The 22544-nt window shown below is 45.2% G+C and overlaps 1 protein-coding gene across 1 annotated transcript in view; it reads left to right on the top strand.

The window, feature by feature from the left end:
• Positions 1 to 22544, top strand: part of cep89 (centrosomal protein 89) — a 65840-nt gene that overhangs the window by 20296 nt on the left and 23000 nt on the right. The window contains 4 exon segments of the mRNA XM_042074271.1: positions 1 to 107; positions 238 to 405; positions 1661 to 1802; positions 3844 to 3933. The exon segment at positions 1 to 107 is cut by the window's left edge and continues 47 nt beyond it. Of these exon segments, the coding sequence (XP_041930205.1) occupies positions 1 to 107; positions 238 to 405; positions 1661 to 1802; positions 3844 to 3933 (507 nt within the window).

Genomic DNA, 22544 nt, shown 5'->3' with positions numbered 1-22544 from the left:
CGCCTGCAGAGGGAGCTAGAGGACACGCGCCGCGAACTACACACTCTCCAACACCAGGAGGCCGCCACCCGGCAACAACACCAGAGTGATATCAGCCAACTCACACGGTGAGTGTGTGTGTGTGTGTGTGTGTGTGTGTGTGTGTGTATTAATGTGTGTGTGTGTGTGTGTGTGTGTGTGTGTGTATTAATGTGTGTGTGTGTGTATTAAAATGTGTGTGTGCGTGTGTGTGTGCAGGCGTGTGGAAGAGGAGGAGCGCCGTTGGCGGGGGGAGCTGGATGAGCTGCTGGGGAAGATGGCGGCTGTGCAGGCGGAGCGGCAGAGTCTGGTGCGGGACCAGGGCCAGCTCCACGCCAACACCCAGAGCCTGGAGGCCGAGCTGGAGCGCTCACGCCACGCACACAGGTACGCCACGCACACAGGCACGCCACACACACACACACAGGTACGCCACGCACACAGGTACGCCACGCACACAGGCACGCCACACACACACAGATACGCCACACACACACACAGGTACGCCACGCACACAGGCACGCCACACACACACAGGTACGCCACACACACACACAGGTACGCCACGCACACAGATACACTACACACACACACAGGTACGCTACACACACACAGGTACGACACACACACACAGGTACGCCACATACACAGGTACTCCACGCACACAGGTACGCCACACACACAGGTGCGCCACACACACAGGTGCGCCCAGCCCAGTTCAGCAAACAGGAATATTCCGCTTCTGCTACACATGGAAACATCTTATTGCCATAACCAGAATAGGGTCCTTAATGGGAAACATCTTATTGCCATAACCAGAATAGGGTCCTTAATGGGAAACATCTCATTGCCATAACCAGAATAGGGTTACATAGAATATGAAACATAGTCATTGTCATCCCATTTAAAGCGTAACTTTCGTCAAAATGCATCCTAGGGTGTTTTTGTGAATGTACCCGAGTCAAACTTTCGTTTAAAAGCATAATTACGTCCGAAGCACCACTTTTAATCTGCCTTTCGCTGCTCCGCCTTTTGGCCAAAGTTACGCTTTATGCCACAGAGTTTCTGGAAAGATCCAAATCTGTTTTCGCACAATTCTTACAACCTTGGATGGGGATTTGGATCTTTCCAGAAACCTTACTCACCAAGCCTCACACTGCCCCATCCCTATTGGTCTGTCACCTGCGACGCCTTCTCCGCTGTGTCCAGTAGGAGGCTCCTAAGCCCTGTGCTATGTGCACATTTGCACACTTGTGGACTGCACATGCCTGTTTGATGGTCACACCCGTGGACTGCACGTGCCTGTGTGATGGTCACACCTGTGGACTACACATGCCTGTGTGATGGTCACACCTGTTGACTGTGTGATGGTCACACCTGTGATGGTCACACCTGTGGACTGTGATGGTCACACCTGTGGACTGTGTGATGGTCACACCTGTGAACTGTGATGGTCACACCTGTGGACTGCACATGTCTGTGTGATGGCTGTGAGAGCACTGAGCTACAGCACCTTACAGCCCAAACAGAGTTGGTTTGAAGCGTCCCCTCATGGTTTACATGCCTCTAGGCTGACCAGTATGTGTGTGTGTGTGTGTGTGTGTGTGTGTGTGTGTGTGTGTGTGTGTGTGTGTGTGTGTAGAAAAGCCCAGCGACGTGCAGAAGCCCTGAAGCAGCAGCTGGAGGAGTCCATGGATAAGGAGCTGACTGCCCTGCACTACCTGGCTGGAGTGGTGGGACTTGCTGAGAAGACCACACAGGAGAGAGACCAGCTCATACACATGGTACACACAAACACATAAACACACACACACACACACACACACACGCACGCACACACACACGCACACATACTCACACACAAACACATAATACACAAACACACTTGCACACACACGTACACACACACACACACACACACACACACACACACAAACACATAATACACAAACACACTTGCACAATGCACACACACGTACACATACACACACACACACACACACACACACTCACACAAATACATAATACACAACACACACTTGCACACACACGTACACACATATACACACACATATACACACACACACACACACACACACACACACACACACACACACACACACATAAGAGTGGTGGGGATTGCAGAATAGACTGCATAAGAGAGAGACCAGGGTAAGGTGTGTGTGTGTGTTGTAAGTAGGTCGGAGGGGAAGGTAAGCTAATAAGAATTGATCAGGAGGGCAGCACATTAGAGAAAGTGTGTCAGATACACCCTCAACACACACTGGGGCCATGCAGCATGTGTGCCAGATGAGCTGATGAGCTGTGTGTGTGTGTGTCAGGGATGGAAATTAGCACCAGCCACCAGCCAAATGCGGGTTAATTTGTGCACTGGTGGGTAAATTTGGTCAACTTACCAGCCACTGTGGCGGGTAAGATATAGCTAGCATACCCCAAATATACAGTCAGATACGGTGGAATTTTTATTGGCCCTGACAGTTAAAAATAAGAAAGTGTCTCGTAGGGATCATGTAATGTTATCAGTAGCCTATAGGGATAAATCGTGCTGATTTGAAGTTACTATAACTACCAGTGAGCCACAGTCTCCCCGCAGCATGGTGCAGTATTTCACTTTTTGACACTAAGTGCATCCAAATTCACCCATTCTTCTCTGTTGAACTCCTCGAGAAGTCTTCATCACACAGACATCACATGAAAGAGCCTTTTCTCAGCTTTTAAATGGGTCTAGCTAGCCGCTATTTGCTGTGATAAACGGTTCGCGAGAAAAATAAAGTAGAATGGGCCAGGGCCAGCAAAAGACCATGTCTGCGAGAGAGAGAGAGAGAGAGAGAGAGAGAGAGAGAGAGAGAATGCGTGTCAGTATAGCCCGTATGTCTGCTCTAGTTTTCATTATGGTCACTTGGGTGTCTGGTTTCTAGTGTCTGTCTCATCTTTTTAGGTCAGTTCGTTGAAGTGTGTGTGTGTGTACGTTTGTGGCTGCTACTCAGGAAAAAAACGGACCACTCCTGATGTTTCTGAATGTTAGTGTTTAGTAATGAGGATAAGAAGCAAGTTTCTCCCACGTCACAGATATGAGACTCTTCCTGTGTGAGGCCTTGGGGCAGAGGTCTTCATTATTAAACATGACACCCCCCCTCTCCCTTTCTCTCTCTATCCACTCCTCCCCCTCCAGCTCTGTAAGTGCTGTTAGATTCTAGACCCTAGTCTCTAGACCTCCTCCACCTCCATAACACCAACCGTCTCCACCTCCATAAGCCCAACCCCTCCACCCCTCCACCTCCATAACACCAACCATAACACCAACAGCCTTCATCTCCACCTCATACACCTCCTTCACCTCATAACCCCAACCCCTACACCCCATAACACCAACTCCACCACCTCCTCCTCCTCTTCTTAACCCCTCAGTTATTTAACCACTGCCTAACCCCATCTCCATGTATAACACCGCCCCACATGTCTACAACCCATTGCCCCTCCCCCTTGTGCCCCTCCCCAGCCTATCCTCCTCCAGTATTCCCCATTGCCCCTCCCCCTTGTGCCCCTTCCCAGCCTATCCTCTTCCAGTAATCCCCATTGCCCCTCCCCATCCTATCCTCCTCCAGTAATCCCCATTGCCCCTCCCCCTTGTGCTCCTCCCCAGCCTATCCTCTTCCAGTAATCCCCATTACCCCTCCTGCTGCTCCTTAGCTCCCCAGCTACTCACCCATTTACTCCCTTAGCCCCTCCTCCTCCAATAACCCCTCCCATTTGTCCATTAGCCCCTCCTCCTCCAGTAACCCCTCCTCCTGTTGTGTGCTGCAGGCCTCAGCGCTGGAGAAGGACAAACAGGACGTCCTCACCCGCACCATCCAGGGCACCGTGCAGCTCGCCAAGCTACAGGAGAAGGTCAAGGTAACACACACACACACACACACACACACACACACACGTACACACCGGTATCATCCAGGGCACCGTGCAGCTCGCCAAGCTACAGGAGAAGGTCAAGGTAACACACACACACGCACACGCACACGCACACACACACACACACACACATGTACACACACTCACTCATCAGTTCATTGGGATTCTGAGAGATCCTAGGGGATCGGCTTAGCTTTGGTGTGTGTGTGTGTGTGTGTGTGTGTGTGTGTGTGTGTGTGTGTGTGTGTGTGTGTGTGTGTGTGTGTGTGTGTGTTTGGAGATTGATGTGCTACTCTGCACTAATGAAATCCTTGGTTTTGCTGACATGCACTAAAGCACCTCTAGTACACACCACATGCGTGCGTGCGTGCGTGCGTGCGTGCTTTCGTCTGTGTGGTGAGCAGGCCAGAAGGAAAGTTGTAATTTCTGCATCTCTGCATGTTTAGATGAGACTAGGAGCAAGTCTATAATTCACTTCTAGCTTTCTTTTCCCTGAAGTCTGCAGTCGGTAGGCCTTTGGGTGGGTGTAGGTTATGAAGGTGGATGTCCCCTTTGGGAGGGGGTAGATTATGAAGGTGGATGTTCCCTTTGGGAGGGGGTAGATTATGAAGGTGGATGTTCCCTTTGGGTGGGTGAAAGTTATGAAGGTGGATGTTCCCTTTGGGTGGGGGTAGGTGTGGTTCTAGCGGTGTCAGCACCACATAAGTGCCTGTGTGTATAAAGAGTCTATATGTAACGAATGTTCCTCAGCCAACGGAATATCAATGAGGTCCCACTAACACAAACAACTCAATAAGCAAACCTACACACACACACACAAACACACAAACACACAAACACACACACACACACACACACACATACACACCACACAAACATACGCACACCTTGACATTTACACACACACATGTAATGAGAATTCTAACTCTGTTGCTAACCTCCAGTGTGTGTGCCCTTTACAGTTTCTCTCTCTAGCTGTCTCCTCTCTGCCCTCTCTCCATCCCTCTCCACCTCCCTCTCCATCCCTCCATCTCTCTCCATCTCATTCTATTTCTCTGTCCTCTCTCCATCTCTCTCTGTCCTCTCTCAATCTCTCTCTCCTTCCTCTTGTCCCTCTCTCTCCTCTTTTCTCCTCCACCTCTCTTTTCTCTCTAATGTCTCTGCTGTTTCTCTGGTCATGTCCTCCTCTGGTACGTCTCACCTACCAGATACCACAGAAGAGTCTGGGAGCCCAATCTTCTTCTTCTTCTTCTTCTTCTGTCCAGCACACTGAACCTGTGCCTGGGTGTGTGTGCTTTTTTCAACTTATAAACTCTCTCTCCCTCTCTCTCTCTCTCTCTCTCTCACACACACACACACACACACACACACACACACACACACACACACACACACACACACACACACACGCACACGCACACACACACACAATTTCCCCTCTTTCACTTGGGAGTGCTTGGATAGTTTCATGGGATATTGACACAGAGGTCTGTGATTAACTTCTCTCTAAAGCTCCCCCAAACCATAAGTGTGGTGTGGCATCTCACTAACGGCTGCTGTGATTGGACGTGTATGTAACATGCTGTGCTCTGATTGGCTGCTGTCATGTGAGGGTGATGCATGAGTGTGGTGTGTCACTATCGGCTGCTGCGATTGGGTGTGTTTTGTAATGAGCTTTGTTATGATTGGCTGCTGTCATGTGAGGGTGATGCATAAGTGTGGTGTGTCACTATCGGCTGCTGTGATTGGGTGTGTTTTGTAATGAGCTTTGTTATGATTGGCTGCTGTCATGTGAGGGGATGTATGAGTGCTGCCTCCTGGCTAATCCATTAGCCATTGAACCAGTGTCCTTCCACTACATTAAGCTGCCCACACCTCATCGATCCAGCACGTGCCGCCAGAGTGTTGAGGTGTCCTAAGAGCCGCACGGTGTGTGTGTGTGTGTGTGTGTGTGTGTGTGTCTGTGTGTGCAGCATGGGTGTCCTTAGAGCTGCACAGGGTTTGTGTGTGTGCCCGTGTGGGTATGTGTGTGTGATAACAGAATTAAGTGGAATGTATGTGCATTAGTTGTGTGAGAGTGTCATTTGTATGTGTCACACTGTGAAGGCTGTGTTGGTTTTTGCATTGAGATTGAGATGCTGTGGCCTTGCCTTGCCGTGTGTGTGTGCGTGTGCGTGTGTGTGTGCGTGTGCGTGTGTGCATGTCTGTGTGTGTGTGGGGCAGACTAACCTTAAAAGCTTTGTTCTTTAGAGGCCAGACGCGACGGATGATGGTGAATAGGTAACCTGAAGCCTCAGATGTCCGGTCAGCTCTTCCACCACCAGAGAAAAAGCTGTGTCGGGCATTTCGGTCAGAATCAGTGACGTTGGAAATGGAGGTGTAGGGGGTGCAGCCGCACCTCCATTTCCTCCATGTTTTCTGTGTAGACAGACCCATGGCTACACTGGACATGCAACTGTGTTCTGTTCCCAGAGCATGCTTTCTCTGTCTATGATCTACAGGGTTAGGGCCATCTCGATGAGGCGATTGCTGGTCTGTGAATAATTTGCAGCACAATCGGATGGTATCATGAAACCGCTGGCCAAAAGAAAAAAAACAAAACATTTTCCAGATCAGTAAATACTTCTTAATTTAGTGTTATCAAATAAAGAGGCATAGCATTGGGCAGTATCGGTGTGAGCGCTCATTCAATGTGTGTGCGCATCTGCAAGTGAAACTGTTGAACCACTGGAGATAACTTGGGTAGCAGCAACAAACAACGTATTTACAACAATGAACGAAGCTGATTCTTGCTGTCCATGAAAACAGTATAGAGACTGGCTAGTCTAATCCAAAAAATGGAAATAACAGATCTTTAAATTGACACTACTGCCTCCAGTTTTTCCTCAACTTAACTTATTAAGAAGCGATCATCAAAATGTCCGGTGTGTGTGTGTGTGTGTTGTGTGTGTGTGTGTGTGTGTGTGTGATCGCGCTCCCTCGGCAGTAAACCCAATGCTGTTTTATAGTTGCCATGGCAGCCTACAAGCCCAGCATGTCTCACTGGGATATGGACAGACAGACCTGAGATCTGCACATGTGCAGTTGGGATGGTGGTTATGTTTGATGTGTACATTACTGAGACCTGCACATGTGCAGTTGGGATGGTGGTTATGTTTGATGTGTACATTACTGAGACCTGCACATGTGCAGTTGGGATGGTGGTTATGTTTGATGTGTACATTACTGAGACCTGCACATGTGCCGTTGGGATGGTGGTTATGTTTGATGTGTACACTACTGAGACCTGCACATGTGCATTGAGTTAGTATGGTGCTTATTGATGTACTGATCCCATGCTGATGGCAGATGTTGGTCCGATGCCGACTTAATTGGGTCAGATCTGTGTGTCATGCTTGGATGCCGACTCAATTGGGTCAGATCTGTGTGTCATGCGTGGATGCTGACTTAGTTGGGTCAGATCTGTGTGTCATGCGTGGATGCTGACTTAGTTGGGTCAGATCTGTGTGTCATGCGTGGTGCCGACTCAGTTGGATCAGATCTGTGTGTCATGCGTGGTGCCGACTCAGTTGGGTCAGATCTGTGTGTCATGCGTGGATGCTGACTTAGTTGGGTCAGATCTGTGTGTCATGCGTGGATGCCGACTCAGTTGGGTCAGATCTGTGTGTCATGCGTGACTTTCTTGACCACTGCTGGAGACTCCACCCCTCTGCAATCACAAGTTGATGAGCTGGAAGTGATTGGAGCCACGGTTTTCTAGACCATCTGCTAGGTTGCCCAGGCAACACCACACTTACTGTCCACTCCTAGATGATGGATGAACTCAACACACTTCAATTCATATCTTCAACACACACACACACACACACACACACACACAGGAGCCATCAAGGAGCCAGGAGTGCATGTGTATGTGTGTGGTTTGTTATCTGTCAGGAATCAGTGGAGGACTCATATCTCGTAGAGACCCACTTTATGAACCAGTGAAGGAGTCATCTCTTGTAGAGACCCACTTTATGAACCAGTGAAGGACTCATCTCTTGTAGGACCCACAAGGAGCAGATGCAAGCAGTGCTTCTGAGTGTGTGTGTGTAATAGTCCTCACTGCTAGTGTCACTGTGTGTGTGTGTGTGTGTGTGTGTGTAAAGAGTGTGTGTGTGTGTGTGTGTGTGTGTGTGTGTGTGTGTGTGTGTGTGTGTGTGTGTGTGTAAAGAGTGTCTAAGTGGTCTCTGAGTGTGTGTGAGTGTCTCTTAAGTATTTTTCTGTTTGTGACCTTTGCAATGTCTACGTGTGTGTGTGTGTGTGTGTGTGTGAGAGAGAGAGTGACAGAAAGAAAGATGAGAAGTATGCTTAGTGTTGCAAAATGTTGTGTGTGTGAGACTGTCATTGCTAATCAGTGAAGCCTCTGGTGTCCTGGTCATTTGATTGCTGTCTAGGTTGAATGTGTTCTATATGAAATGATCTTTATTGTTCTACATGAAATGATCTTTATTGTTCTATATGAAATGATCTTTATTGTTCTACATGAAATGATCTTTATTGTTCTACATGAAATGATCTTTATTGTTCTATATGAAATTATCTTTTTTTTTTTTTCTACACTCATTTCCTACTGGCCAACAGTCAACATTTAAAGAATGATCCCTTCTCCTCCACACCCAACACATAGCTCTACACATAGCTTCTCCTCCACACCCAACACATAGCTCTACACACTTAGTTTCTCCTCCACACCCAACACATAGCTCTACACACTTACCGTAGCTTCTCCTCCACACCCAACACATAGCTCTACACACTTAGCTTCTCCTCCACACCCAACACATAGCTCTACACACTTAGTTTCTCCTCCACACCCAACACATAGCTCTACACACTTAGCTTCTCCTCCACACCCAACACATAGCTCTACACTTAGCTTCTCCTCCACACCCAACACATAGCTCTACACACTTAGTTTCTCCTCCACACCCAACACATAGCTCTACACACTTACCGTAGCTTCTCCTCCACACCCAACACATAGCTCTACACACTTAGCTTCTCCTCCACACCCAACACATAGCTCTACACTTAGCTTCTCCTCCACACCCAACACATAGCTCTACACATAGCTTCTCCTCCACACCCAACACATAGCTCTACACACTTACCGTAGCTTCTCCTCCACACCCAACACATAGCTCTACACACTTAGCTTCTCCTCCACACCCAACACATAGCTCTACACACTTAGCTTCTCCTCCACACCCAACACATAGCTCTACACATATAGCTTCTCTTTGTTGTTTTGTTTGTTGTATTTTCCCTCCCACTATGTAAAGCGACCTTGAGTTTGAGAAAGGCGCTATATACACGAATCCGGTGAAACTACCGTAAGTAAGCGGGCGCCATTACTGAGCTGTTGCTGGGTAGCGTTGCGCCAGTTGCGTCCACTGGGATACCAGCCCGCGATTTACCACTGTCTCGCTACTTCTTTTATAATGTCGAGTGGGAAAACATGTTCCGTTTTCAATTGTTCCAATAGCAGCAATAAAATTACTAGTTGGAAGAAAAAACAATGTGAGATACACAAAATACCCCGGGTCGACTGCCCCTGTCTGGTAGCTAACGTTACCATACGGTTTGCACAGATAGCAGTTAGCTGTACATTACCCTTTCCTTTTGAAATGTGAAAATTAGATAAACAATGGTCACAAATTAAAAACATGAATTTGTTTATTTGATATCCATTCATTTATTTATTGTTGCCAAATGGACAGATATTTGTATAGTTTACTCGCTAGCTAGCCTAGCTAGCATAGTTATTGCTAACGTTAGCTAGCTACAGTAGTTAAGTAGATATAACACCCCCAATTATCACCACTTTTGTTCAGAAATTCTGAAACAACAATGTTTTTTAACACTTCAAAATAACATTTGCTGAATGAACCTTACATTTTTCAGTAGCCATAGGTGTATAGATTTGAACAAAATCTGGTTTGGTTCTTAATGGGAGCATTTACTGCCTGAAATATCCGATTTTGTTTACCACACTCTGAGTTATAGTGCTGGCCTGATGGGTCGCCTATTTACGCCGTTTCAACGGCACATGAACGGTTAGACCGAGAATTCTCGTCATGAAATTAAAATTCCACTGGAGCTCCAAGCGGTTGTGTACACGCAGCCTAACAACACTGTTTACAGCTCTTCTAGTCATGATAAAATGTCATTTTTGGTACATAGCTAATTTAGATACACCTATGGTGTGGGTGGTTGCGTTTCTTTAGGAGTCCGCCGTCTTGGTTTGTATAGAAATGGATATTAAGTGACACATATACGCAAGATGGCGGAAATACGGGACCGACGGTAATAGGGGGAGTTCCGATATAATATCAACCTAGTCCTAATTATGTCTTTATTTCCTCATTCTCTACTTAAGCTATTTTCATAAATAATCTGTAAGATCGCTTGTACCTTCATCTGTGACTGGAGGCCACTGTCTAACATCATCAACCCAACAAGCCATTCTGCCTGGCTGTAGCGGTCATTGAGGGTGCGTTATCACAGAGGTTTGTTTACATACCAGTAACAGCTCAGTAATGGTGTCGCCACAAGATGGCAGCCTCCATAGAACGCTCGTCGGATTCGTGTATAAATTAAACTTATTATTATTTATTAAAATAAGGAAAAACACAGTGTTGTTATGCTTTACAAGTAAGTTGTAAAAAACTAAACACAAAAAAAATAGTATAGTGAAAGAAGAAAGCTGAAGGGGATACAGAGAATATATAGGCTACTTATACAGTCTGAAATTATTATTTATTGGTTTTTATATGGGCCACCAATGGAGCATCGCATTATCAGAAATTCTAAGCTATTTCTAACCTGTAACTTTTGTTACATTCCGTGAACATCTCCTACGATCCGCTAGCTCTCCATTCTGTAAAATCCCCTTTAAGACGGGCTCTAAAATCTCTTACCTAACACCCTAAAATCTCTTACCTAACGCCCATACGACAGTTGGCAGATTTCCAGGTCAGTAGCATTTTTCCATCTTGTGAGAAGAAAGCACCCAAAGACCATGTTATAAATGGATATTTCAGTCTTACTTAAAACTGCACCGATTGGTGGCATTTTGTTCCCAAACTAAATTCTAGACTTGTCATCCTCTAAAACTGGACCCTTTGAACAACGTTTTGGAGGCTGTGGTTGCTGCCTCAGGGAAAGTTGATGGTGACCAGATCAACAGACAGACAGACTCCATGGATGGAGGGCTCATGGCACCTATAGAGTTTGGACGACTACGTCACATTTGGGTAGGAGTGGTCATTTTACCGGTACGCTAAAGGAAGATACAGTGAATACTAATGGGAACACCATTAGCGTCAAGAGGAGATAAGAAAACAAATGGACTGTGATATGAGCAAATGTGAGCTTCTTCACAACTGAGCTCAAATGTGAGCTGCTTCACAACGACGCGATCTACAAGAGGGCAACGGAGTGTTACTGTAATAAAATAAAGACCATTAAATGCTGTAGATTGGATTCTGTTCAGTGGGATATAGCATTGAGTTTGCCTACTGATGTTATGAAGCTGTAACTTACTACTGCCCATACAAACACTCGTATTAAGTTGCTTTACATCCACTGGGTAAAACAGACATAGTTGTACTGTATACCCATAGAGATCTTTCCATGTTGGCCAATGTTTCTGATTACGGGCTCTATCTTGTCCATCTAAAACGCAGCGCAAAGCGTATTCTTATCACAACGCAAAGCATACTTACACTCAAATTTTTTATCATGTGATTCACTTCGCTATGCGCTTTATTAAACAATGCGCCCAGGGGTGTGGCAATTAACAACATAAGGTGTGGTCTGGCACATTATCTAAAAATCGCTATCTTACACATCTAAAAAGCATTACGCCACTGACCAAGAAAAACCTGGTCTATAGCGAAAGGCGCATATGAAGCAAAACTGTACTGAAGTGTTATCTGATTGGCCTTTTATGTCACTTTGTTATTACGTGTATAATAAGAATTGGAGAATAATCAATAAGCAAGTTATATGGGAAATGGCCTCTGTTGCCTTATACCAGTGGTCCCCAAACTATGGCCCGCCACCTCATTTTGGGTGGCCCCCCAAAACATGTCCATGGTATATAGCATCCGGCCCGCACGGGAGTACAACATCGTCAAACTAAAACCTCCGCAATTTCCCCCATTCATTCTCTATGGTGAGTCTTAAAGGGACACTAGGCAACGTTTTCGTGTTAATTACTCATCTTCAGTAAGTCGGTATATGGTTAAATGGCTCATTACAGGGCGAATGAAGACTCTCTCGCCCGCCCCTACTGCCTGTAGGAAGAATATCCCACTTGCAAGTTCAGTGTATCGTACCCGCCGACCGAAGCAGGATCAGTTTACATCCTGCATCCACAGCACAGAGGCAGTCTAACGAAACGCTAGCGATTGTTGCAAACGTCTGTATAATGGCAGAGCCGGCGAAGAACTAGCGAAAACCCTTGACGGAAGATGCAAAGAAAAGGAAAAGAGCTTCAGACCTAGCGAGGGGGAGTTTCGTAGAGAAAAAGCATCAGGCTTGCCTGGTGTCCCTTTAACAGTACACATGTAATACTCTTTTTGTCCACCGGTGGTTGTTTTGGCGCTGTTTTGCCATCGCAAACGGAATGAAATGTAGGCCTACCTGCAAACAATGTAAGAGGCCTATGCAAAGTATTTTAAAAGTTTATCAATTAATTGTTAATAACTAACTAACTTCTATTCAAGTCATATTTCTGGGACTTTCTGGGATAATTATTTCTATTTTTTATTCACTCGTTCAAATGTTCATACAAAGAGTTCACAAAGTTCTCATCAGGTGACTGAAAGTTAGAATGGTGGTCATTTCAGTTTTCATTTCAGTCCTCATAGTTTGAGAACTTTAAATTATTTGTAGGATATTCACAACTTGAGCTGTGTATACAAAGACACAGAATTCAGAGTTCACACATTTTATTAAAATATACTTTTGGGACTCCCTGCTAATACTTTTGGGAATGCAAACGTTTTTTTTTATTAGTATTATTTAATTTTACACTAATATAGCATGATGGCAATATAATCACAGCTAACAATGGCATTAAATTGCAATAGCCTATGATTAAATGTAATAGAATATTCAACTAAGGTAGACTGCTGTTGTTCACAGCACTAAGCTATTTATGGTTACTGATATAGAACTACTCCGAGTCTCTGGCCCTCTCTTGGAGCCAGGCATAGTGAGCTGGCCCTTGGAAGAAAAAGTTTGGGGACCACTGCCTTATACAAATGCAGACTAATATTTGCGTAATGATTTTATACACTTTTGTATTGTGTGTGTGTGTGTGTGTGTGTGTGTGTGTGTGTGTGTGTGTGTGTGTGTGTGTGTGTGTGTGTGTGTGGCTGAGTGGCTGAGGAAAGAGAATGGTGATGATATTTCGTAAGGATAAGGTTAACTAGACTAAGCTTATGTAGCCATCACCATGTCTTTGTGTGTGTGTGTGTGTGTGTGTGTGTGTGTGTGTGTGAGAGAGAGAGAGAGAGAAAGAGCGAGAGAGAGAGAGAGAGAGAGAGGAGAGAGTGTGAGTGTGTGTTTGACCTCATTGATATTCGCTTGGCTGTTTGACAACGCTGACTGCTGCAGAACAGTGAACATTAAGTCCTCTCTTCCCCTCCCCTCTCCTCCTCTCTCCTCTCCTATACTCTCCTCTACTCTCCTCTACTCCTTTCCTTTTTGTTTAGTCTCTACAGGTCTTTTTTATGCATCACTCATCTATTTGATTTCAGGTAGTTTGTGTGTCTGCATCTGCAGTTCGTAGCCTGTGTGTGTGTGTCTGTGTGTGTGTGTGTGTGTTTGTGTTAGGGCTTTTAGATATAACCTGTATATGCGGAGTTTGTCAAACGGAGGTCCTACCCTTCGGATGATTCAGATATGATGCTAACCTGCGGACCTTATACTGACCTTATACGGACCTATGTGTGAACGACATACACACACATTACAGAATCTCTGTGTGGTTGTCGAGTGAGGGGTGGGGGCTTGTAGAGTTCACAAGAGGCGAGATATGACACAGAATATATGCGGTTGCTGTCACAGCTGCTGTTTGTTTACAAAGGACATGCATTATGTAGGCTAAAGAAGAAAAATCTATTGTGCGTAGGCTAATACTTGAAGTAGTCACGTAAGTGCACACTTGAAATTGACCTACAGTATGTGTATGTGTGCTTCGAATAAACACATTTATCTGTTTTCAACGTTATGTAGCAGAATTACTTGGCTATGGAACCCCAAATCTGGTTTGCGTTGGAGAGAGCATGCACAAACTTTATGGTAGCCTACCAGCCAATTCATTAGGCTAACTCAAGACTTCAAGGCCATCATATACAACATTTTTAAGCAACAAACAAAATACTAACATAACAGTGAAGTGGTTCGTTTTTTCATGGTTTATTTTTCCAAAAGCATCCTCTCCCCATGTGTCTATTGCATTTACGTAAGGAGCTTGGAACAAAGTTGGGTTTTCTTCGTTTTCATTTTCTCTAGGCATATTTATGCTCAACAAATATCAGCGAGCTCAGCAGTGAGGTCATGAGAAGGCTATCAATGAACAGAAAACCGACCGTGTTGGCTAACAATTTATTAAATACTCCTGTTATTGTCGTCAACAACGTCGCTGTAGGCTACTGCCTTTTCAGCGCCTTCTGCTTAATGATGATTCGGTCAACATGTCTCTTGCAGTTCCCTTCATGTGTTCTATCACAATGCTGTATGCCCTCATGGACAGTAGCTCCGTGATGTCTGCATCTTTCCAGGTCGGAGATTTTCTGGACAGCACTATGCCACTCCATCATAACACTGGCATTTAAGTCAGATTTAACCACATGGACGCACGAAAGAAACGTCACCGACACGCCCTCTCACTAGGTGTGAATTTTAACCGCATGTTCTACGCTTCGTTCAGACACTCCACATTTACATAATGTCCGGAGGAAATACTAGGAGGGGAGTAGTAGAACAATCGGCTAAATTCGGACTTCCATATGACCGGTTATGTCGTTCAGATATACGGCCCCACCGTTTAACATCCGCAGAACCTCCGGTCTTACATGTATGTCTGAAAGTGCTTTGTGTCTGTGTGTGTGTCTGTGTGTCTGTGTGTGTGTGTTTGTGTGTGTGTGTGTGTGTTTGTGTGTGTGTGTTTTCTAAGAAGGCTGTCACATTAGGCAGAGTGATTGCTCCATCCTCAGCCATCAGCTAGTTTCATTACACATTACAGCAATGTAAGCACATCAACATCACTGCCCTATAAAACTGTATGTGTGTGTGTGTGTGTGTGTGTGTGTGTCTGGGCAGAGGGGCTTTCACATGGAGAGCTCCAAGTTCACACACACAAACACACACACTCACATATCCTCCATGATGCGGGCGTCTCTATAGCAACAGGCGGCTGGGCTGCTGAGAGGACATTGTCTTGTTTGGCTGATGGGTCCCCTGCGGATGTGAGAAAGCAGACAGACTGCGTCTGAGGAGAGGAGGAGCAGATGGAGAGAGAGAGGGATGGAGATGGAGAGAAAGAGAGATGGAGGTATAGAGAGGGAGGGAGAGAGGGAGAGAAAGAGATAGAGTGAGGGAGAGAGAGGGATGGAGTGAGGGAGAGAGAGGGAGGGATAGAGAGGGAGAGAAAGAGAGAGGGATGGAGTGAGGGAGAGAGAGGGGGGTGGAGATGGAGAGAGAGGGAGGGAGGGAGAAATGGGGAGAAAAAAGAGAGCCACTACACTGATAGGCAAGTAGAGAGGGAAAAAGATGAAGAAGAGAAGTATGTGAGAGAAAGGAATGGTAGAGTGTGTCAGAGAGAAATCAGAGGACACGACCATGTTCTGGCTCTCTCGCCCATTAGAGTCAATAGGTGACCTTTACCTGTGATAATTACTCATTACACTACCTAATAGAATAGAATAGAATAGAATACAATAAATCTTTAATGTCCACCAAGGTGGAAATTTTTCTTTGGCTCACCAGACATAAAAGACCGATAGACATACAGCCACAATATCGTCTCAGACATATGAGTTAAAATATCATGATAACATACATAGAAAAGAATAAGAGTAAAAAAAATACATAGAAATAAAAGTAAAAGAAATAAAAGAAATAGCATCTCAGTTTGATATTGTCACTTGGTTTGATTGAGGATACTGATGGCATTTGGAGTAAAGGATTTTTTAAATACACTTTTGGCCAGAGGCACTCTGTAGCGGCTCCCAGACTTCAAGAGCTCAAACTGGCTAGAAAGCTTAGGTGTCCAAACCAAGCAGAGAGGTTAGCACACTTTCAATGTGTGTGGTGTATACTAGCTCAGTTATCTGGGCACTAACACAGTCTTCTGAGGAGACTTCGGAGGAGTCGTTGTGAGCATTTCTTAAAAATGTACTCGGTGTTGTCTGAAAAACTCAGATGGTTGTCAACAACCGTACCTGGGTATTTAAAAGTTCCCACAGTTTCAACTGCTAGGCCATTAAGTGAAACTGGCTCTGTTGTGTCTTGTTTTTTGCAGAAGACTAACTCCTTTGTTTTTGACACATTGATCTCTAGCTCGCTATCATTGCACCATGCTTCAAGGGCCTTTATGTGTGCTAGTTAGGAGGCCTCACCAGAGGGGTCAGTTTTTTGTAAGAGGCCTACTAACGCCATGTCATCAGCATATTTTATCAATTTAAAGAGGCTATCATTGATAGAGAACTCGTTAGTGAATAGAGAGAAAAGTAGAGGGGAAAGGACGCTGCCTTGTGGGCAGCCTGTACTGATGGTTTGCACTCCTGACAAAATGCCATTTACACATACCATCTGAGGGCGACAGGAGAGGAAGTCTCTGATCCAGAGAATTAGGCCCTTATCTATGTTAATTTTGGCTAGTCTTTGCAGGAGAATGTGTAGTTTAATGGAATTAAAAGCTGCGCTAAAATCTACAAATATTTTGAAATAGAGTCTAGAAGGACTAGCACAGCATCGGCTGTCCCTCTGTCACTTCTATATGCAAACTGCAGCGGATCTAACAAGCTGGTAACTTGAGAGGTCAGAATATCCACCAGAACTCTCTCCATTGTTTTACACAATATGGAGGTGATGGCTATAGGTCGGAAATCTTCAGGCTGACTCGCACCTGGCTTTTTTGGTATGGGCCTTATTAGAGAAAATTTCCAGGACGTGGGTACACCTGCAACTAGGAGGGCGTTAAATAGCCTTGAGAAGACACCTTTTAATTGTGGGGCACAGTCTTTCAGTAAGCGGGCTTTCAGGCCATCTGGGCCAGTGGCTTTATTCGGTTTCAGTTTGGTGAGGCTTTTGTTAACAGCTTTTTCTGTAATAAATATTGGTCAACCTATGGGGAGATTTTTGCAGATGTCATCGCACTCAACCTTATCATCCACAACATCAAACCTGCAGAAGAACTTATTCATTACCTCTTGACTGTAAACTGCAGGACTGTCAGCTTTTTTACAACTTTTCCCCATTAAAGTGTTTAAGCCCTCCCAAGCCTGTTTTATGTTACCGCTGAAAAATGTACTCTCTATCTTGTTTTTATATTCAATTTTTGCCTTTAGGATACCCCCCCTTAGTTCTTTCCTTTTTTCCTGCGCTAGTTCCATATTGCCTGAGCAAAATGCAGTTTTTCTTTCATTAACTCATTGAGTGCCAAAAACGTAATATTATACGTTTTTCCTTCCCATGCGTTGAGTGCCAAAAACGTAATATTACGTTTTTAGCTTTTTTTTTTTAATTACGAAACTAGACACTCTAACACACCTTATATGTGATTTTGGGAACTCTGTGATGAATAGAAATTAAATATATGACTATTGAAAACTCATGAAAACGCACAATATGGACATTTTATCTGGACATTTTATCATAACTCGGTTGCCGCTTTGGGTCGAATCAGTGACGCATGCACGTCATCTCAAAACCAGGCCATTTTCGTGGATCTATCACTAGGTGGCAGTCTCGCCAGGTCTCGCTGATCACTTCCCGGAAAGTTTACAGGCAACACTTCATATTTCATGAAAGACGTTATATCCATTTCTAGAAAAAAACAGCGATTTTGATGAAAACCAGCCACTGTTTAGCTTGGGATTTCTCAGGAACAGAGGCGTGTAGAAATACACGGTTTGCACCCACTGAGAGCTTAAAGTCTCACCTTTTAAACGAGCCATTATATGTGTTCATAGCTATAACACAGAATATGCTGTGGCTGTACAAAAATCATCAACAATGGTCTAGATTGCTGGCACTCTAGGACAAAGCTTCCGAAAACAGCTTGGCATTCAATGAGTTAAGACAGATTTTTAATTGTTTTTAATAAACCCAGGGTTTATTATTTGGGAATATTTTAATAATCTTTGTTTCTGACACACAGTCCTCGCAGAATTTAATGTATGATGTACGTAAGTTCATTCCCATCCTGGCATTCCCATCTTTCTGGCAAAAAGAAGGGAGGCGGACTGGTGCTATACATAAACAATAGATGGTGCAATCCCGGACATGTTACAGTGAAGGAGACTGTATGCTGTAAGGATGTGGAGTTACTAGCGGTCAGTCTACGACCATACTACATGCCGAGGGAGCTCTCGCACGCCATTGTTGTTTGTGTCTATGTGCCACCTCAAGCCCTCCCGGACACAGCGTGTGACGTCATTCACTCTACAGTCGCTAGGCTCCAAACTCAGCACAGTGATGCCTTCTTTGCGATCTCTGGTGACTTCAACCACATTACACTGGATTCCACCCTCACAAACTTTTACCAGTTTGTTGACTGCCCAACTAGGAAAAACAGGACAATAGATCTCATGTATGCAAACATGAGGGATGCTTACAGTGCCACCCCCCTTCCCCCACTGGGGAAGTCGGACCATAACCTCATTCATTTGCAGCCAATGTACAAGCCAAAAGTTCAGAGGCTACCAGTTGCCACGCGCACCTTCAGGAAGTGGACACTGGAAGCGGATGAGGCTTTGAGAGACTGCTTTGAGTCCACTGACTGGAGTGTGCTACTGAATGGAGAGGACTTAGAGGAGGTCACACATTGCACTACTGATTATCTGAACTTCTGTATGGACATTGTTGTTCCCACAAGGACTGTACGCTGCTATCCAAATAACAAGCCTTGGATAACCAGTAATGTCAAGACCCTTCTCAATAGGAAAAAGATGGCGTTTAAGGAGGGGGACATGGCAGAGCTGAGGCGAGTACAGGGGGAACTCAAGATTAAGCTGAAAGAGGCTAAGGAGGACTACAGAAGGAAGATGGAACAGAAGCTGCAAGATAACAACATGAAGGAGGTGTGGGAATGTATGAAATCTATCACTGGCCTTAAGAAGAGCAGCAGCTCTGTGGAGGGAGACCTGGACAGGGCGAACCAGCTGAACCACTTTTACAACAGGTTCAATTGCCCATCCCCCAGCCCCCACCCCACCTCATTACCAGGGCAACACTCACCCCCACCATCACTGGATATTGCACCCCTCCCCCACATGGCGACCACGAACAAAGAGGTGACAACGACCTCAGTCAACAGCCATCAGACACACAGACCTCAGATGCTGCCCCCATCCCCTCCCTTCCCCCCCTCCATCATCACTGCTGATCAGGCTATTGCACCTCTCCCCCACATGGTGACCACGAGCAGTGCGGCAACAATGGCTTCAGCCAATGTCCATCAGTCTCTAGCCACACGACAACCCTCACAGAAGCACCCCTCCTCCTCCTCACCCTCCACTCCCCTCATCCCCCCCCATAATTTTAGCGGACCAAGTAAGTTATCTTTTAAAAAAACTCCATCCTCGTAAGGCAGCCGGGCCTGACAGACTGTGTCCAAGGCTGCTCAAGGCCTGTGCTGCTGAACTGGGGGAGCCACTGAAGCACATCTTCAACTGGAGTCTACGTCTCGGACAAGTTCCAACACTGTGGAAGACATCATGTCTCACCCCCGTTCCCAAGAAACCACACCACAGCGAGCTTAATGACTTAAGGCCTGTCGCTCTAACATCACATGTGAGGAAAACAATGGAGCGGCTGGTCTTAGGTATGCTCAGACCCCAGGTACGCCATGCACTAGACCCGTTACAGTTTGCATACCAGGAGAAAATGGGCGTGGACGATGCCATCACTTATCTTCTACACAGGACACATTCTCACCTAGACAAGGGGAAAAGTGCTGTGAGAATCATGTTCTTTGATTTTGAGACTGGGAGACAAGCTCTTGCAGATGGGTGTGGACGCTCACCTGTTAACCTGGATTACAGATTACCTGACCGAGCGACCACAGTTCATCAGACTGAAGAACTGCCTCTCTGACACTGTAATCAGCAGCACCGGAGCGCCGAGTCATGCCACATGCAGAAGTTTTCTGATGATACTGCAATTGTGGGGTGTATCAGGGACAAGCAAGAGGAGGAGTACAGGAGCCTGGTGGAGGACTTTGTGCAGTGGTGCAAACTCAATCACCTTCAACTAAACACTTCAAAGACCAAGGAGATGGTGGTGGATTTCCGAAGGTCTAAGCCCGCTCTGCTACCAGTCTCCATTGACGGGGTCAATGTGGAGGTGGTAAGCACCTACAAGTATTTGGGTCTCCACCTGGACAATAAACTGGACTGGTCAGCCAACACTGATGCACTCTACACGAAAGGACAGAGCAGGCTGTACTTCCTGAGGAGGCTGCGGTCCTTCAATGTGTGCAGCAAGCTCCTCAGGATGTTCTATCAGTCTGTTGTGGCCAGCGTCCTCTTCTATGCAGTGGTATGCTGGGGAGGAAACACAAAGAAGAAGGATGCTGGGCGACTTGACAGGCTGGTAAGGAAGGCTGGCTCTGTAGTGGGAGCTGAACTGGAGTGCATCACTTCAATATCTGACAAAAGGACCCTAAACAAACTGATCAACATCTTGGACAATGAATGTCATCCCCTCTACAGCACTATCAAAAACCAAAAAGCTTGATCAGCTGGAGACTTCGCTCACTGCCATGCACAACTGAAAGGCTGAGGAAGTCATTTGTTTCTAGGGCCATTGAACTGTTCAATGCCTCACTAAAGGGAAGAGGAGAGATAGACTTCTCTGCTTAGTCTGTCTGCCTCTCCACCCTCTCCATGTCCATGTTTTTTGAGTACTGACTGCCCACTACTGCTTACTACTGTTTTACTACTGTTTTACTATTGTACACAGCCTAATCAGAGAGGGTTCAAGCGGAGCGAGAGGCGCAAACGTTCGACAATTTCCGCGTTCGATTATTGCAAGGGGGAGGGGGAAAAATCCCCCTTTATGCAGACCAGAGTAAGCCCTTGCTGCACTAATGTCAATGGAGACTTGTGGAATTTTACCAATAAATTTGTCATTTTGTCTTTCTGGATTTGTTGAGGGTTTTTTGGAAAATTGTGTCATAATCTGTAAGTGTTTGGGATCATTTCAAGCCTAATAGTGTAATTTTTTAGTGTTCGGATTTGTAATAAAATAACTTAATATTAGACCATGCTGCTGCCAGTTACTGTCCGGTTGTTATCATGCTAGCTAGCCTCTTAGCTAAGGTAACATGTTAAACGGAGAAGTGTAATTTCTTTGAAATGACAACTAGCTGAATAACACTACTGACATTAGTTAAAGTGGATAGTTTATACTCAAGCGAATTTGCAACAGTATATTAAGTTTAAGCGAAGTCCTTCAACTACTAGTCACTTGTTAGCGCATAGCTGTATTGCCATAGCTACTACCATCCACTTGTATAGCATTTTAAGCTAGCGTTAGCTAGCTAGCTAGCTCGGTTCACATGACTAATTAAATTATTCATATCATGTCCTTAAGAATGATTCATTGGTATCATACATGATTATGGACAATAATACTGTGAACACAATTATGTTTATCTGTTGTTATTGCTTATTAAGAGAGAAAGTTTATTTAGTGACGTAGGGTGACACTCCCACTTATGCAGACCGGAACTGTCCCGTTTTGCTCCCATAGTAACGAATTACGTTGCTCTATCTTGCTAGTAATCAAGGATCTTTGGCCTAATGTTTTCACTACTGTTTTACTGCTACCCTGTTTTTCATGCTATATTAGCACACATGATCAATGGCTGCGGTCAGGCTTCTGATACAATACTGAATGAATGAATGGCTATAACCCTATTTCCTCAACCTGTTCTTGCACTGAAATAGTTTTTTTATTTTACCTTGTCTACATTATACTTTACTCTCCTATTTGTCTATATTATTTATGCTGGTCTCTAGACCTTACTCTTGCACTGTTGCACTGTTGGACTAATGTTGGACTACTTTTTGCACCTCCACCATGACACTCACTCTCTTGAGCACCTTGCCAGGCACACATAACTAAGGACTATGGTTGGACTACTGTTTGCACCTTCACCATGACACTCACTCCCTTTAGCACCTCACCAGTCCCGGCCCTGTCACTACAAGCGTCTTATGCTTGATCACCCTCAAGCACATTGGACTTTCTTAATTTAACTTATATAGTGTATTTAGTATTTAGTTTTGTTAGTTTTCTTATCTGTCTTA

The sequence above is a fragment of the Alosa sapidissima genome, chromosome 20 (assembly GCF_018492685.1).
Source record: "Alosa sapidissima isolate fAloSap1 chromosome 20, fAloSap1.pri, whole genome shotgun sequence".
Lineage (NCBI taxonomy): Eukaryota > Metazoa > Chordata > Actinopteri > Clupeiformes > Clupeidae > Alosa > Alosa sapidissima.
This window is presented reverse-complemented; position numbering and strand designations above follow the sequence as displayed.